This window comes from Gasterosteus aculeatus, chromosome 10 (assembly GCF_964276395.1).
Source record: "Gasterosteus aculeatus chromosome 10, fGasAcu3.hap1.1, whole genome shotgun sequence".
NCBI classification, from domain to species: domain Eukaryota; kingdom Metazoa; phylum Chordata; class Actinopteri; order Perciformes; family Gasterosteidae; genus Gasterosteus; species Gasterosteus aculeatus.
In genome coordinates, this window is record NC_135697.1 from 18,212,124 (window position 1) to 18,230,637 (window position 18,514).

The 18,514-nt window shown below is 50.5% G+C and overlaps 1 protein-coding gene across 4 annotated transcripts; it reads right to left on the bottom strand.

Annotated features, from left to right (window-relative positions):
* Positions 1–2,763: 2,763 nt before the first annotated feature.
* On the bottom strand, positions 2,764–17,975 carry LOC120826348 (cell adhesion molecule CEACAM20). Of its 4 annotated transcripts, XM_078081060.1 has the most exons (11): positions 17,616–17,975; positions 13,936–17,179; positions 13,423–13,857; positions 12,826–13,155; positions 11,697–11,860; positions 11,416–11,542; positions 10,986–11,261; positions 10,217–10,495; positions 9,877–10,131; positions 9,670–9,787; positions 2,764–4,630 (listed from the first exon to the last, which is right to left on the bottom strand). In XM_078081060.1, exons 3-11 carry the CDS (start codon positions 13,469–13,471, stop codon positions 4,588–4,590), a joined length of 1,641 nt encoding a protein of 546 aa, XP_077937186.1. In that variant the 5' UTR covers positions 13,472–13,857; positions 13,936–17,179; positions 17,616–17,975; the 3' UTR covers positions 2,764–4,587. The 4 variants fall into 4 exon arrangements, with proteins under 4 accessions (XP_077937186.1, XP_077937185.1, XP_040044467.2 ...); XM_078081059.1 differs by lacking the exons at positions 13,936–17,179; positions 17,616–17,975 and adding an exon at positions 7,053–7,085 and having other exon boundaries at positions 13,423–13,711; XM_040188533.2 differs by lacking the exons at positions 13,936–17,179; positions 17,616–17,975 and adding an exon at positions 7,049–7,085 and having other exon boundaries at positions 13,423–13,703.
* Positions 17,976–18,514: the final 539 nt, after the last annotated feature.

The window sequence follows — 18,514 nt, forward strand, 5'->3', positions numbered from 1 at the left end:
ACAGCGTGTAGCCGTTTATTTCCATACAACATCCCCCCCTTCCATTGACTTCCTTTTAACATTCAGTCACCAGGGTTACGCCCCTGTCTCCCAAAGGGGCTCGGTGAATTCGGGCATTGTAGTCCCCTACAATATACGAGGATGAAATCAGAGAAGGGAAGGAAGAAACTTCCTGTTAATCAGGTTTTGTGACAGATTCCTGTGAAAAGTAAAAGAGGAACCAGTGGGATAACAGGCTGTCACAAAAAAGAATAAACAAAAGCAAAACGATTAAAAACATTTATATTTATCATTTCATATTTAAAGAAATTATAGTATATGACAAAAATACACAATACAATGACTTGGCAGAAACATTCATTCCATTTTGGACAGAAAAGGTTTGGGTGTATTTGTCTCGATATTTTCTTGAAATTAATATATTCTGATTTTCTATTCATGACATTGACATAATATTTGTATTCAGAATTGTTTTCTACATTCTATGGGATACGTTTTGAATGTACTTTTTGCCGACATGCTTGACTCTTACTTGAATGATTTTATTGACCTACTAAACGGACGTTTTCATGACTTTTTTCAAAAGGTTTTACGGTGATTTTTGATCATAGAAGATAAAATAAAACACATAGGATAGTAGGTCGCAGAGGTCATTCTATTCTGGACCATTAGTCAGCCGTGACATTATGTAGATCATCGTGGGCCTTTCCAAAACTTCAACATGGGATTTTAGTTGAAACGGACTCTGACTGTAATTTGTAAAAGAAACAGTCCTGACGTTTGCGTTTCGCCTCATAAGCTTCCGTACATGTGAGAGCAAAACGCGTGTCAGCTGCGAGTTGTTATGCTGCCATTCCAGCCAACAGGGCTGTTATTTGTGCACCCTGTAATCACACACACAGCGCTACCTGCTCACACAGGCCCACCGACCTCCTCAGGGTAGAAGCATCAAAGTACCAACTGTCCTCCAGAGACAAGAAGTGCTTCTCCACACGGGGGCACTGAAGACCGAGACGTGTACACGTTAACCTTTAAGTCACTTACACCAATTGAAAAACTGTAAGAAGAGAAAAGATGTCGCCACCTGTTGATTTCTATTTCACTTGTTATCACATATTCTTTTACGTTATTGATCCAGTGTTTGACATATTTTACAGTCATTTTTTGTGCACCTTTTTGTTCATTGTCCTTAGTTGTATTTTCTTTATATTTTTCATAACTAATTTCTGAGGGATCTTTCATTTGCGTTTCTATAGCTTTGCGTAAACAGCAGGGTTGTCGGTTGGAACCCATGCGGAAGTGTCCCTGGGCAAGACACTCAACCCCAAACTGCCCCCCGGGCAAAACGTAAAACCACGGGTTACAAATGCGAGTCGCTTTGGATTTAAATGAAGGATCTTTGTAGAAAGCAACGGCTCATTCACAGTTTTATTGCTCATTCGATTTCAGAACGGTGTCTCACACCCGATAGTGGCGCAGAACGTCAGACCTGTGAAAAAGGGAACACGAAGGACGCGTCGCCACCAGCGTCCCGACACGAGGACGCATTTTACTGGAAACCAACGCCGGCGGGGAAGTGAAACCGAGCGGAGACGGTTTCTGGTCCCCGCTCGCTCTGCGTGGCTCAGCGTTGACTCAACGACACGCAACACGCATTCCTGACTAAACGCTGCAGGCGTGTCGAGGCCTGACGACACACACACACACACACACACACACCTTTTCAAGACACATTGTAGCGTCTTCAGACATCCGACCTGTCTATTGAGTCTGGTTCCTCCACTGATCCGCCCTCTGAGAACCGGCTTCATTCAAACGGCAGAAGGATGAAGCCGAGTCTCCTGATTGGACGAGCACACCTCCCACTTGGCTCTCATTGGTCCCATGTTTGCATTTTTAAACTTTAAGAAAAAACACATGCAACTGAATTCTGGGATTTGCTTTCAGTGGGAAAAACCCCTGAACGGTTTTTCTGATGATTCTCAGAATGTCACAGTGACGGTGAACATGCTGCTGCCGGTCTGCTTCACAGAAACATTCAACAGAAACATTCAGGAGCCCCAAGGTGCAATAAAAGGAGCTTAGATTAGTTGTTTGTCCTCCGTCAGAACGTCAGGATTGGCGGCACACGAGGAAGCTCTCAGGCCGCTGGAGAGAAACTCGTGTCGTATCTCACTAAACCCACAGGTGTGTTTAACCAGGTGGATTTTGCTCAGCAGGTCAAAGGTCACGGCTCAGCGAGACACTGAACACACAGCACGTGGGCTGTAATGGTTATCGGACCCTCAGAAACTGACCCGCTCCTCTGGTGTGTTCGGTCTTCATGAGGAACCATTTCAGTTTTACACCATGAGAGAAAACCTGCAGGAAGTGAGAACATCTGCTTCTGTCGCCCTACAAGCCAGACTACTAAACGTCCTCCTTTAGCTGAGGTGAAGTCACGTGACCATGGGGGAGGTCCTCAACTGCCCAAATGTTGGAGGCTCGAGGAGAAGTGAAAATACAAGTAGAGGGAGGAGAAGAATGTCGGCAAGAAGAAGGTTGAGACCAGGAAGAAAACAAAGGGGAGGAAGAAGAAGAAGTTTAGAAGGAGAAGAAGAAGCCGTAGAAGCTGAAACTGAGGAGAAGTGAGATGTGGAGACGGAGGGCTTTTTCTCCGAGGAACCGTTCCAATGAAGAACCAGACATCTCTGCCGTGGTTTGAAGGACTCTGATTGGTCGTGATTGACACAATATTTCAATCAATAAAAACTCAACAAGCGCTCAAATCAAAATGAGGAGAATTTTTCCACATCTTTTATGGCTTCACAAGGAGGTCAAATTGGACATGAAGTCCGCCGTGGGGACACTTGTGTGATGGTTCTTACAGGGACTGTAAAGGCAACTTGGAGACAGTTTCTGTAAACATTGGATAAACAAGAGGACAAAACAAATGAACACGATATCGAAACAACTAACAGTTTACAGGCGACGGGTCTCTATTATTTACAACCAGGCTGCTTGAGCTTCTCGTACGAAGCGTCGCCTGAATCACTACGAATAGACAGTTGTTCCAAACCGGGGCCACGACACCACGACACCACACCTCGTTTTAAGACTTTTAAAATTCAGTTTGAGCTTCTTCTCTGCAGCAAAGCAAACAACAAGAACGATCTTAAGGTTTTTCTAAACAAAATAAATACTTGTCTGACTGGAGATCAGTGCACGTCGAAGCCTGAGACAAACACACAAAACACGGCGACTCGTCCGAGTCCCGAAACTCAGAGTCGGGTTCATCTTCTACCTGCCGGGATTTAAAACCTTTAAAAACATCAGGACGCCAAACTTCACCCAACAAACTGCTCCCAGCGCCTCGTCGCTGCGCGCTGAACCGAGTCCACGCCGCCTCCAACGCCCTCCACCTCCTCCTCCACCACCTCCAACGCCCTCCACCTCCTCCTCCACCACCTCCAACGCCCTCCACCTCCTCCTCCACCACCTCCAACGCCCTCCACCACCGCCTCCACCACCTCCTCCTCCTCCACCTCCACCACCGCCTCCACCACCTCCTCCTCCACCACCTCCAACGCCCTCCACCACCGCCTCCACCACCTCCTCCTCCTCCACCTCCACCACCGCCTCCACCACCTCCTCCTCCACCACCTCCAACGCCCTCCACCACCGCCTCCACCACCTCCTCCTCCTCCACCTCCACCACCGCCTCCACCACCTCCTCCTCCAGCACCGCCTCCACCACCTCCTCCTCCACCACCTCCACCTCCTGTGTAGCGCACCACTTCCACTCGAGAGGATGGAGGTGAAGCAGCGAATGAAGCGACCCACAACCGTCTGTTTCCTCCTGATTTACACGATGCTGCATTATTTCTGCCTGTATCGACGTCAAACGTCAGTTATTAAAGTGGATCGTTGTTCTCGTTGGTTAGAAGCATTTAAAACAACAAAACAACAAAAACACGTCAACCGCCAACGTGTTTGTAGCCAAATGTGTTAAAAGGACGATGAGACAAATGAAACCACAAAGATTCAGATCAGAACCCAGAATCCTGCACGTCTGTGTGTGTGTGTGTGTGTGTGTGTGTGTGTGTGTGTGTGTGTGTGTGTGTGTGTGTGTGTCTGTGTCTGTGTGTGTCTGTGTCTGTGTCTGTGTGTGTGTGTCTGTGTGTGTGAGTGTCTGTGTGTGTGTGTCTGTGTGTGTGAGTGTCTGTGTGTGTGTGTGTGTCTGTGAGTTTCCTTCTCGGGTTTCCAGCTGGATAAAGTTTCTCTCATCGTGAAACGTCTGTCGCACAGTTTCTTGTGCTTTTGAGTGAGTGGGAGCCGGACGAATTGTTTGTTAAACATCAGGAGGAAGAGGAGGAGATGATGATGATGATGATGATGATGATGGACAAGTTCATGGGGACGGTGCCAAAAAATAGCTATAAAAAAAGGAAAGATTCCAGCTGATAATCCACAGGTGTGAGAAATCTGATTCTGGCAGGGGACGGGGGGGGCGGGGGGAGGTGGGGGGGTGGGGGTGGGGGGGGCGGTAGGGGGGAGGGGGGACGGCTTTGAATCCAACTGCACGCTCCTCACGGCTGCAAAGATGCATCATGGGAGAAGATAATAATCAGATGTTTTGGGCCGATATCTCCTGAAGAGAAGAAAGAAATCTTAGTCAAATATTTTCAAAATAAGAGCAGGCCTTTTGTCTATTTTATCTCCACACACACACACACACACACCTCGGGGTGTTTTGTCGGCCACACCCGTCCACGTTCAACCTGTTTAGTCTTTGTTTTGTTGTCCATGATTCACACGTGAAATATTCAGCAGGTGACGGATTGTGTCGACTCCTTTACTTGTGTCTAGTTTCATCCAGAAATAGTTTATTCAAATGTACTTTTGAGTGCCTAGTTTTTAACTGGTATAACAATGTTTATGAGCTACTTCAATAACCACCGGTGAGGATGTTTGTCATTTAAACTATAATTTAATAAAGTTCTCTTGAACCGCGCTTCATCCGCGCGTCGACATTCACAGAGTTTAGCAAAAAGACGCAACCAAACGTAACTTCTGTGCAGTGACCAGCAGGGGGCGACTCCTCTGCTCCCATAGACGTCTATGAGGAAATGACTCTACTTCTCTGTAGTGACCAGCAGGGGGCGACTCCTCTGCTCCCATAGACGTCTATGAGGAAATGACTCTACTTCTCTGTAGTGACCAGCAGGGGGCGACTCCTCTGCTCCCATAGACGTCTATGAGGAAATGACTCTACTTCTCTGTAGTGACCAGCAGGGGGCGACTCCTCTGCTCCCATAGACGTCTATGAGGAAATGACTCTACTTCTCTGTAGTGACCAGCAGGGGGCGACTCCTCTGCTCCCATAGACGTCTATGAGGAAATGACTCTACTTCTCTGTAGTGACCAGCAGGGGGCGACTCCTCTGCTCCCATAGACGTCTATGAGGAAATGACTCTACTTCTCTGTAGTGACCAGCAGGGGGCGACTCCTCTGCTCCCATAGACGTCTATGAGGAAATGACTCTACTTCTCTGTAGTGACCAGCAGGGGGCGACTCCTCTGCTCCCATAGACGTCTATGAGGAAATGACTACTTCTCTGTAGTGACCAGCAGGGGGCGACTCCTCTGCTCCCATAGACGTCTATGAGGAAATGACTCTACTTCTCTGTAGTGACCAGCAGGGGGCGACTCCTCTGCTCCCATAGACGTCTATGAGGAAATGACTCTACTTCTCTGTAGTGACCAGCAGGGGGCGACTCCTCTGCTCCCATAGACGTCTATGAGGAAATGACTCTACTTCTCTGTAGTGACCAGCAGGGGGCGACTCCTCTGCTCCCATAGACGTCTATGAGGAAATGACTCTACTTCTCTGTAGTGACCAGCAGGGGGCGACTCCTCTGCTCCCATAGACGTCTATGAGGAAATGACTACTTCTCTGTAGTGACCAGCAGGGGGCGACTCCTCTGCTCCCATAGACGTCTATGAGGAAATGACTCTACTTCTCTGTAGTGACCAGCAGGGGGCGACTCCTCTGCTCCCATAGACGTCTATGAGGAAATGACTCTACTTCTCTGTAGTGACCAGCAGGGGGCGACTCCTCTGCTCCCATAGACGTCTATGAGGAAATGACTCTACTTCTCTGTAGTGACCAGCAGGGGGCGACTCCTCTGCTCCCATAGACGTCTATGAGGAAATGACTACTTCTCTGTAGTGACCAGCAGGGGGCGACTCCTCTGCTCCCATAGACGTCTATGAGGAAATGACTCTACTTCTCTGTAGTGACCAGCAGGGGGCGACTCCTCTGCTCCCATAGACGTCTATGAGGAAATGACTACTTCTCTGTAGTGACCAGCAGGGGGCGACTCCTCTGCTCCCATAGACGTCTATGAGGAAATGACTCTACTTCTCTGTAGTGACCAGCAGGGGGCGACTCCTCTGCTCCCATAGACGTCTATGAGGAAATGACTCTACTTCTCTGTAGTGACCAGCAGGGGGCGACTCCTCTGCTCCCATAGACGTCTATGAGGAAATGACTCTACTTCTCTGTAGTGACCAGCAGGGGGCGACTCCTCTGCTCCCATAGACGTCTATGAGGAAATGACTCTACTTCTAGTTTCAAGTCGTCTTCAACACAGCATGATGTTCATCTAGTGAATGATGGACCATTTAGAGGCAAACAGACGATGAAGCAGGGGACGCTGTAGGGCGGGGCCACACGCTGATTGACAGATTGTCAGTGATTATTTGGTTATGAGGAGTTATGAGTATCCGTCCGTACTGCCCTCTATACATGACAAGGCCTCTGCTTCCCGTCCCAAAGACAAACAGGTAGAACAGGAAGCTGCTGCAGGTTTCAGACACACTAACTATCTGTTAGACGCACAACACATCTGTGTGCAACACTTTGAATCAACAGTCTTATCTCCAGCACACACACACACACACACACACACACACACACACACACACACACACACACACACACACACACACACACACACACACACACACACACACACACACACACACAGACTCACACACACACTCACCTACGTGCAGCAGCGGCTTTAGTACGGTGACTCCACCCTGAGGACAGAAACACAGATCAGCACAGTCGGCGTCATTATGACTTATTAGTCGGATTATTTTAGGACAAACAAATGTACAGTTGAGAGTCTTTGTTTGTTTGTTTGTACCAAAATCATGTTGTTTTTCTAAAAGACTAACGTGTAGTAATAAAGGTTTTATTAACAATAAACACGTCCACAAGCTGAGAGGAGATGATCTCACAGCAGAGGGGGTTAGCTTAGCATTAGCCACCGGCACAACTAAATAAAGCTCCTGGAGGTTTTAGTCCAGAGGCAACTTTAAAAGCACCAAAAGCTTCCTGCTGATTTACTGATGCAGGTCGAGATGAGTCTGTCTGCCTGCCTGCCTGCCTGTCTGCCTGTCTGCCTGTCTGCCTGTCTGCCTGTCTGTCTGTCTGTCTGTCTGTCTGCCTGCCTGCCTGCCTGCCTGTCTGTCCCCCCGTGGTCCTCCTTTGTAGCTGGAGACCAATAGACCTTCACTGAGGAGCAGGGAGAACGTTCCCAAGCTCCAGCTAAAGAAAGAAGAGCGAGAGGAGGCGAGTGTGGACACGACGCCGACATTCCTGCCATTCCCCGCGAGGCGGCCTCGCCCTCCAACCGAGGGTTTCTACAAGATGACGCAGAGGGCAAAGGTCGCCGGGCCGCCTGTTTCTTCTACTGAGCAGGTGAATCCAGGTGAGGCGTAAATGACGGCTTCAACCCAATGAAACGTCCAGAGATCCAGCAGAAAACACCGGCGGCCCCTCGGTGGCCCGCGGGCCGCTGCTCCGTCTACGTGAAGAGTGTCAATCACTCTGTGACAGGAATCCTTTTAGTAAAATCCCGACGCAATGACCCACACGTTTTCACTACCAGCCCCATCACGCTACATCCAGTCATCTCCCGCCTGTCACTCAGACTCAATTCTCAATTCAAAATCGGTAATCGTCAGTTTGTCCGTTAGAAGCGGAAACGAATCGTTGGCCAGCAGGAATTAGCTGAAACACTCGTGTGAATGAAGTCAGCTGACAGGAATTACCTGTAGACGCACGCTGCTGCTTAGCAACGCAGTTTAAACAGCCGCGTGATTGAACCGGAGTTATTATTCATATTACAAATAGACAAAATAAATGTTTTCATCCAGATAATGATGAATTTAAATCGACCGGTTGATTAATTATCCAAATAGTTCTTGAGTTCCGTTTCTTCCTGTAGATCCAAACACAAATGTGTGTCTGTGTTTACGTGTTTACGCGTTGTGAGCTGAAGAGAACCCGTTTCTTTGGTCTCGTTTCGACGACTGGAATCCTGCAAAAACTGTTGGCGTGAGTCTGCGCCGCCCAACCGGTTCCCTTTGTGCCTGCTGGTGTGTGACGACCGGGGAGGCCTGAAGCAGGAGCGTGAAGCCCGGGCGCCGCCCCCCCCCAACACACAACACGGAGGCCCCGCGGAACAAAGGCCTCCTGTCGCCAGTGTTGACACCCGCCAACAGTGACGGCCCCGGGGGCCCGAGCTGAAACCAGCCCTACCTGACCCCTGGTGACCTACGGGGCCACTTGACTGACAGAAGAGGAAGTAGAAGGTGGGGGGCGGGGTTTAATTCTAACAAGGTTTTCACAAACAATCCTCCAGAACAAATAGAAAATAGATCAGTGGAAATACAAACGTTAGCCTTTTAGTATCAATCGCAGTGTCAACGTGCATCTGCTGTAAACGTGAGAAAATGACTGAGTGAGTCAGGAGGTTCGTCTGTCGCCGACTCATCGGTTGTCAATCTGCTCCTCACCACATCCGACAGGATGCCGATTGCATCACTTCCACTGTTGGCACCTTTTCTTCACACGTGAATCTAATCTGATGCTTCATGTGGCTGCAGCTTCTGCTTACTGAGGTCGACCAAGCGAGTCCGCTGTTGGCACAGGCCGCGTTCTGCCGAGGTCGGACCGTTAAGGGAACCAGAAGTAACCATTCTGGCCACGTAAGGTTAGCAGCTAACGCTAGTGCTGCTTTGGTTAACGAGGGGGGAAATAAATGACGTGAAAAGGAGATTTCTGAGAATAAAAATGACCTCAAGTTTATCACCTGTTAAGTCATTTAGAAAACGTGAGGCTCCTTCAGCCACGAATCAAACGAGACGCTGCTCCCAGAACAACGAGAGCACGGCGGAGGAATGTGGCGAGCTATGGGCCGTGTGGCAGTTAAAGGGCGTGGCACCGCCACAGCGCACGTCGGTTACGGCCTCAGTCCAACATGTTGCAAGACGCCAAAGCGTGAGAGGAATGAGATCAGCTACCAGCTCACTCACATACGTCCTGCACGCTTTGACAGAGAAACAGCCGCAACGCTTCTGTGTAAATGAAGAAACGGCGTTATTGAGGTGTGACGGTTTCTGTGTTTCAGTGAAGGGAAATCTGTCACACTGGGCGCCGGCAGACATCGACCACCTGAGACCAGCAGCAAACGGAACCCGCAGCGAGGGAACCGTTCCTCTGAAACCCTCCTGCCAGTGTGGGAATGACGGCGCCGCGACCACGATGTCCAACAAACGAGCGGAATCACACCGGCTTTGAGCCCACGTCCCACTGTCACGGCGGAGGACTTACGGGACTTTCTGTCTGCAGTACATGATCAGGCCGATGGCGGCGCCGAGGGCCACGAGGACGGCGATGACGATTCCAGCAATGGCTCCGTCTGAGAGACCTTTATCCAGTGCGCCTTCCTCTGCAGAGACAACCAGGAGAGCCGGTCACAAACCGCCACAGACCCACCCCCATTAACCACCACGACCCGGGCGGAGACATGGACCTCACCTTTGACGGACAGGAAGTGGCTCTGCGCGGTGGTCTTTCCGGTGACGGCGTTGTAAGCCTCACACGTGTACGTGCCGGTGTTCTTGTAGAGCGCCATGTCGATCAGGTATCGGGCCGTCTTGACGTCGGTCAGCGTGTTGTTAAACTTCCAGGAGAAGATGGCGGGGGGGACGGAGGGGGCGGAGCAGTCCAGCGTCACTTTGCCGTTGACCTCGACGGCCTTCTGGCCCGTGACGGTCGCCTGCTCCGGACCGTCTGGGGGGGAAACAGAGCCGGAGGGCGTGAGGGTCTCACGTCAGGGCCGGATGTGCGGCGCCATGAAAGCAGCACAAACACTCACAGTTGACCACCATCTTGTAGGAGGCTTCGGCGCTGCTGACGGCGTTCTCCAGCCGGCACGTGTACTCCCCGTTGTCCTCCTTCTGCAGCGGGTCGATCCTCAACCAGCTAATGTTGGCGGAGAACAGCAGGCGGCCGCTGGCGGCCAGAGGCTGCTTGTCCTTCAGCCACGTGGTGCTCGCCGCGCTGCCGGCCGTCGCCCGGCAGCTGATGTTGGCGGTGCTGTTGCCGGCGATGAGGATGGCGGCCGGACCGCTGACCTCAGCACTAGGGATGGGCTCTGTGGACGCCAACGAAAGGCTTCTTTTGCATTTCATCAATGTGTTTTCAAAACTCTGGCAAACCACGTTGTACTTCTGTTACTCAAGCCCCCGAAACACAAAATCCTCCATTTCCCATAATGCAACAGAATAGACGGCAGACCTCCAGTAGGAAAGTACTCTCGTTTGCTACGGTTTCAATCTGCTAAACATCTCCAGCGTCCATCACAGAAGATCTGGAGCTTTTCTGTTGCCTCTGCACGGCTCTCAACATGGCGACTGCAGAGCGTGCGGCTACAAGCTAATAGTGCTAACGGAGCTAACGGTGCTTAGGAACAGGGGAACCGGAGGGTGGGGGCCATTGCTCCTCTCGGTCAATAATATAAGTTAATGATCAGAATGTTGAATGTTTCTCATCATCTCATCTACCTTTTCACCTGGTGGAAACTTGTCAATCACGAGGTAGCCCCGCCCCAAAGCCAAAAGCGTCAGAAGGCTCCGATCACTCACCGATCACAGCGATGGCGACGGCCACCGAGGAGACGGTGCGCTGGGTCTTCTTGTTCTGGGCCTTACACGTGTAGTTACCCGTTTTTTTCCCAAACCCCAGAGAGTTTATGACCCCCAGAGTCAGGATGGGACCCCCAGACCCGATCTCCTGCTGGTCCCGGTACCACAGGAAATCTGCGGACGGGCTGGAGACGGCCGAACACGACAGGCTGAAGTTGGCCTTGGAGCTGATGTAGGGAGGGGCCAGAGGACTGATGGCGACTGCGTCCGGTCCGTCTGGAGCACACACAAACAGGTCTGGTTGGAATAAGCGCTGAGAGGGAGTCTACCGACCGCCAGCAAGCGACCCGTCGGGTTTGAGGGGCGCTACATGCTTATGCTAAGTCTGCTCCCAGTGACAGCAGACGGGTGGAACCGGCGCAGTACTCACAGTAGACAGTGAGGTTAAAGGGGGCGCTCCTCGCCAGCTGCAGCTGGTTACTGGCCGTGCAGTAGATGGGACCCACCTGGTCGGTCCTGAGGACGTCTTTGATGGTCAAATTACTGGACAGTTCACCCTGAGATTCAGCAAGAGCAACAGGTGGATTAATGAAGCAATGTGCGCCTTCAAAGGACAAATAAACAAATACAAAACAGACTTTTAATAGCAAAAGAAACAGGGATTAAAAGCGCTCATATATCATTTTCTGACGAAAGCATTGAAAAACGGACATTTTTCACGGTGAAGCGCTTGCCGTCGTCCACGATGGGCACGTCTCCCCTGAGCCAGCTGAACTGGAGGAAGGAGCCTTTGGCGGAGCAGGTCAGGACCACCGTGCTGTTGTGCTCGATGGCCTCCGACAGGCTGGACTTGATGGAGACGTCGGACACCGGCTCTGCGGGGGACAAACCGGGAATGAAGGGACACTCGCCAATGAGCGGCTGAATGCTGTAGACCCCCGTTCGCTGGTCGGGGCGCTGCGTGGGAACCAGATGAGGTTCCGGTTCCCCCGCTGACAGGAGCCTTCGCTGGTTTGGTTTTTGAGTTAGTCAGAGGTGAGTTCTTACTGGTCGACCAGTACGTGCAGGTGAATGATGGCGAGTCCAAAGGAATGCTGGGAAAAGGCCGCGTGCCTCACCGCAGACCATCCTTTGACAAATACAGAAACCGACAAGACGTGTTCGTGTTCCTCAAGCGGACGGTGTCCAACCAACTGGTTCCATTTACTGTAAACTGAGGCGAGTAAACACTCGATCAGCTGTTGATGATCCATCAGTCCGAAGATCAGCTGAGCAGCTCGTTGCTTATTAATGCTCTCCTTCACCAAGCCAACGGCAAAAAGATGCAACATGGATCAACTACAGAAAGCTGTGTTCACTGTGTGTGTGTGTGTGTGTGTGTGTGTGTGTGTGTGTGTGTGTGTGTGTTTTAGAGCTACAGGATGAGACGGGTCAGTGAAGCAGGGAGGTGACGGCATTAAACCTGTGAGGTAACACAAGCCCAGCAGCAAGAGGCGCACCTTTTTCTAATCAGGCTATGACGTCACCACCTCTAGCAGGAATGAATAGGCTGCTTATGGCCGCTCGGGGCTTTCTGGAACAAGTGGCACCGCGGAAAATGACCGCGGCCTCACCGAGAGGAAAACCACCAAACAGGAACATTGTCGCGGCTGCTTGTTGCTAAGCGACGCGCATGTTTCCGCTTCCCGAACGCAACAGTCCACCCGGATCCGTCAGAGCCGCGGGTGAACTGTGACGTCACTGCAGCGCCAACGCGCGCACGGAACGACCCGTCTGAAGGAAGAAGAGCCGCCGGCGGCTCTGCCTAAAGTTTAAGTGCATGACGTCACGCGTGACTCACTCAGAACTCGAAGTTGGACTTCTCCGGTCACGGTGTCGCCCGCCGAAGGGTTGATGGTGATGGCGTAGTCCCCGCTGTCCTCTGACGTCAGCGGCCCGATGGTCAGGTACCCGTTGGTCGCGTTCAGGCTCGCCCGCCCGGTGAAGGCGGTGCCCACCTTCACGCCCGACGCGCTCGCGGTGACGATGTTGATCGATTTGGATCCGTCATTGAAGTTCCAGATGAGGAAGTTGAAGTCCAGTTTCCCGCCGATGGTCTTTAAAGTCACGTTTCCCCCCAAAATCGCGTCGATCGGACCCGGCGGCAGGACGGCGCTTTGCGCACAGCAGCCTGAACATGGGGCACAAGCAGCGGGGTTAAGGACGCACTTTTCCGTTTGAGTGTTTCATCCTTCACCTCGTTCGCAATGAATACAAGAAGCACACCATCGTTTTGGTTTACAGGGAAACATTATTTTAGCTTGATTTTAAATAGAATTCCACAACACACGCGGTGAAACAGCGACAACATGAACGTAAGCAAAACAAAGGGGGAGAATCACAGCGGGGGGAGAATCACAGCGGGGGGGGGGGGGGGGGGGGGTTCACTTCTTCTCACCGACGACACAGAGCAGCAGCACGAGCGGCTTCGAGGCGAGCAGATCCATCACGAGCGGCTCAGGGCGTCTTCCTGCAGAGAATGCGGCAGTACCTGCTGCTACGGGAGGGACACGGCGGCCCGCAGAGACACGCCCACTACCTGCTGCTACGGGAGGGACACGCCCACTACCTGCTGCTATGGGAGGGACACGCCCACTACCCGCTGCTACGGGAGGGACACGGCGGCCCGCGGAGACACGCCCACTACCTGCTGCTACGGGAGGGACACGCCCACTACCTGCTGCTATGGGAGGGACACGCCCACTACCCGCTGCTACGGGAGGGACACGGCGGCCCGCGGAGACACGCCCACTACCTGCTGCTACGGGAGGGACACGGCGGCCCGCAGAGACACGCCCACTACCTGCTGCTACGGGAGGGACACGCCCACTACCTGCTGCTATGGGAGGGACACGCCCACTACCCGCTGCTACGGGAGGGACACGGCGGCCCGCGGAGACACGCCCACTACCTGCTGCTACGGGAGGGACACGGCGGCCCGCAGAGACACGCCCACTACCTGCTGCTACTAGAGGGACACGCCCACTTACTGCTGCTACGGGAGGGACACGCCCACTACCTGCAGGAGCCCCTCCCCCACACACACACACACAAAGACACGCCCCCCACTGAGACGCGCACACTACCTGCTGCTACATTTTGTTACTCAGGAATGGAGGCAGAATTAAACACTTAGATATTAGTCGTACTCAGGATCCACGGCCACAAAAAAGTCCTTAAAGTTTGTTGTGACATCCTCATTTAGTGGGAATGTTTGGTTGAGTTTGAACACAAACTGATAAAAAGTCCTCAGTAAGCAAAGGTAGTTCAGTGCTGCCCCCACGTGGGCATCTGGGGAAGTCATTTAACCCCCTGTGTGATTTTTAATTCAAAGTATTCTCAGCAGCGAACTTAAAATAGAAAATGCCAAACGCAGTGTCTCTGTGGAGAGGTTACACAGGTTAAATCAATAGTACGTTATGCATTTTACATGTTTCGAGCTAAACGTCTTTTGATAATAGTGTTAATAATAACACGATTGGACAACATTTTCACCAGTTCTGTGGATGTCGATCACTGGTGCTGGATTTTGTGACTAAATTATTTTAATTTGTATAGATATATATTTTTGATATAAATATATATATAAATATATTTTATTTTTGACATGCAGTGTGTTGGATGCTATTTAGTTTTTACCAGCGAGTCAACACAACACAACACAACACAGCGCGAGCAGCCACAAGCGATATATTATATGTATTTGTTGGCCTCTTTGAAAATAAAATACAAAAGGAAAAGACTGCCTGGACAACCGCTATCTTGCTGCGTAAGAGAAACTAAACCGTAGGTGCATCAGTGGCCCTTTGATGGAATGACAAATGGAAACTACACTATGTTTAAAATCATTATGTTGCTATACATGGTTTGTCTAAATAGAAACTCTTTTCACATAAATATAAAATGATAATATATATAATAATATATATAGTCAGTTGCTGGCTCACCCCCGTGTTTTTATCACATTGTCTGAAGATCGATCGGGTTTAAGAATAAACCTGAGGACAATTTGCTAAAGTCATGAGTCTTTTGGCACGTTGCACGTTGGTATGAATGTATCTCCTAAAACATGGTATATTTCACATTTAATTGAGTATAATTTGCTCAGTAAATTGAAGCATTTTACTGTTCATCCTCTAGTAAGTAGAAATAACAAATCTAAACAAATGGCAGAAAATGGGAGAAGACTCCAGATTACAGAAACATAAATCATTTGCAGAATTACAGACATCAACCAACAGTTATTTTCAGGCTCCCTAAAACAACGATTAATAACTGTGTTTTAAAAAATAACATAATAAAATATTGAATGAAATAAATTAGACAGCAGCTCCAAATGACTTTACGAATGGAGACAGGAACGTTGTAAATGTACATGTGAGAAGTTATATGGTGCAAATAGATACTGAAGTAAAAACAACATTTCACAGGCGACATATTGTAGATTTAATATGTAAGATATCAAACTTAATTATCGATTCCCCCATATGACTCCCCCTGTGAATCTAGACTCCTCCCCCATATGACTCCCCCTGTGAATCTAGACTCCTCCCCCATATGACTCACCCTGTGAATCTAGACTCCTCCCCCATATGACTCCCCCTGTGAATCTAGACTCCTCCCCCATATGACTCCCCCTGTGAATCTAGACTCCTCCCCCATATGACTCACCCTGTGAATCTAGACTCCTCCCCCATATGACTCACCCTGTGACTCTCGACTCCTCCCCCGTGCCACTCCCCATGTGAATCTAGACTCCTCCCCCGTGTCACTCCCCATGTGAATCTCCACTCCTCCCCCTTGTGACTCCCCATGTGACCCATGACTCCTCCCCCGTGTGACTCTCGACTCCTCCCCTGTGTGACTCTCCAAGTGACTCTCGGCTCCTCCAACGTGTGACTCCTCCCCATGTGACTTTCGACTCCTCCCCCGTGTGACTCTCGACTCCTCCCCCGTGTGGCTCCCCATGTGACTCTCGACTCCTCCCCCATGTGACTCCCCATGTGACCCTTGACTCCTCCCCCGTGTGACTCTCGACTCCTCCCCTGTGTGACTCTCGACTCCTCCCCCATGTGATTCCCCATGTGACCGTTGACTCCTCCCCCGTGTGACTCTCGACTCCTCCCCCGTGTGGCTCCCCATGTGACTCTCCACTCCTCCCCCATGTGACCCTTGACTCCTCCCCCGTGTGACTCTCGACTCCTCCCCTGTGTGACTCTCGACTCCTCCCCCGTGTGACTCCCCATGTGACCCTTGACTCCTCCCCCGTGTGACTCTCGACTCCTCCCCTGTGTGACTCTCGACTCCTCCCCCATGTGACCCTTGACTCCTCCCACGTGTGACTCTCGACTCCTCCCCTGTGTGACTCTCAACTCCTCCCCCCTGTGACTCCTCCCCATGTGACTTTCGACTCCTCCCCCGTGTGACTCTCAACTCCTCCCCCGTGTGACTCCCCATGTGACTCTCGTCTTCTCCCATGCTTTCAAAATGGCTGTAGTTTATTTTGGGTACGTGACGTTTCATGTGACGCATTAATTTTCTCTTTTGAGGATATCTTTTATCGCAATAGGTGCAGGAAAAAGGCCGGAGTCCCGTGTGGATCAACATGTGCACCTTCAGGTTTGTGCGGTTGGTGAAACGCTTGCCGCACTCTAAGCAGATGCATGCGTGTTTGTCAGCGTACCGTGTCTCATTGGCCACAACCGTTTTCCAGTCATCACTGTCCTCAGTGTCGGGTTCAGAAGAGTCTTCAGTCTCCTCATCGGTATCTGGACCGGAGTTGCTGTCTGGTTCTGGTCCTCCACAGTCCTCTCCATCACCTTCTGTCTCCATCTGTTCAGTTTGTCTCTGATGAAGCTGTGAGGACTGAGCTTCCTCTTCATCATCTTCACTCTTCACAGGAGTGAAGACCTTCATGTCAGCCTCCTCCAGTCCTTGAAGCTGCTCCTCTTTAATGTGAGGGGGGTCTGGGTCCTCCTGGTCCTCTGTAATGTGGGGGGGGTCTGGGTCCTCCTGGTCCTCTGTAATGTGGGGGGGGTCTGGGTCCTCCTGGTCCTCTGTAATGTGGGGGGGCTCTGGGTCCTCCTGGTCCTGACTGGAGCTCCTCTCCTGCTGCTCAGGGGGAACTTCTCCCTTTAACACCAACAGCTTGACGTCTGCAGAACAGAATGAAGTAAGAACGCGTGGAACTTAAACAGGAAACAATAACAATAAGATAAATGATATCCTTATATATTGAACAGAAGGAAGTCGGCAATACAGCTGTTATTCTTTGGGCTGTTGTTATTGTCACATAGTAGTAAACAGGGTGACCATTGTTATATAGACCCCCTTTGATGAAGCACAATGCAATAAAGTGCTGTACAAAACACAATATAATAAAACACCATTTCTGTATTATTATTACCATAGCACAATAACATGTACTAATCAAAGGGAGACTAGTCTTTTTTCTTATTTGTAACATCCATACAAAATCATTACGTGATGTAATTAACAGATTTTATTTTGATAAATTCACGTTCGCCAGCTAGCTAGCCGGTTAGCCGGTTAGCCGGCTAGCTAGCTAGCTAGCGTGAAGGGCGAGCGGACCTGCGGATCGTAGCCGGTCCATTTCGTCCTCGTACTCCGCCATCGTGCTCTCGAAGTGGGCGAAGACCTCCTCGAGCGCCGCGGAGAGCCGCCGGCTGACGAGCAGCTTCAGGCTGTGGAGCAGCGACATCTTCACGGACAAAGGGAAGCGGAACTACGGCGTCTGTTCCGTGACCTGTGGAGAAAACGTCACGGGGTCACGGAAAGACGGGGTTCAGTGAAGCGACTCGCTGAGCTGCGTCGTTGTGACGGACGGAGTCGCATGTTAGTGACGTCAGTGTGCGGCGGCTACAAAGGAGCGTCTCAGATGCTTCATGAGAGTCACGCAGGGTCCAGCTTCCATCCAGGACCTGGTCCAACCCGACATCCCGACCTCTGACCTCTCCGCTCTGCATGTGATAAACTGCTTGTTCCTCCTCACTGAGAGCAAAACACTCCACTAGATCTCCACTCTCTGCTGTCCTGCTCCTAAATGGCGGAAGGAGGTCTCTGAAGACATCAGGACCACAGAGAGCCTTCACATCTTCAGACTAAAGACACACCTCTTCAGACTCTACCTCCACTAACACACTAACTAACTGTAGCACTTACATTGGACTTATGATGGTTCTTATCTACAGCAAGTTGTACATCGGCTTATTTGATGAAATCACACTTTCTTGTTTCTTGTTCTTCTGAGTTTGTTTCCTTGTGGTTGAAATGTTCTTATTGTAAGTCGCTTTGGATAAAAGCGTCAGATAAATGACATGTGATGTAATGTGATGTAATGTGATTTATGAAGACTTAAGGACTTTTAGTCAGGAATCAATTTATTACCAAAATATAGAAAGATAGATAGATAAATAGATAGATTGATACTTTATTGATCCCTCAAGAGGGACATTTTGGAGTCACAGCAG

Coding starts and splice junctions, on each gene's coding strand:
- LOC120826348 (XM_078081060.1), bottom strand. CDS start 13,471: ATGGATCTGCTCGCCTCGAAGCCGCTCGTGCTGCTGCTCTGTGTCGTC. Junction 11,543..11,696: donor AGCGCTTCACCGTGAAAAAT/GTCCGTTTTTCA, acceptor GCTGAATCTCAG/GGTGAACTGTCCAGTAATTT. Junction 10,132..10,216: donor CTACAAGATGGTGGTCAACT/GTGAGTGTTTGT, acceptor TTTCCCCCCCAG/ACGGTCCGGAGCAGGCGACC.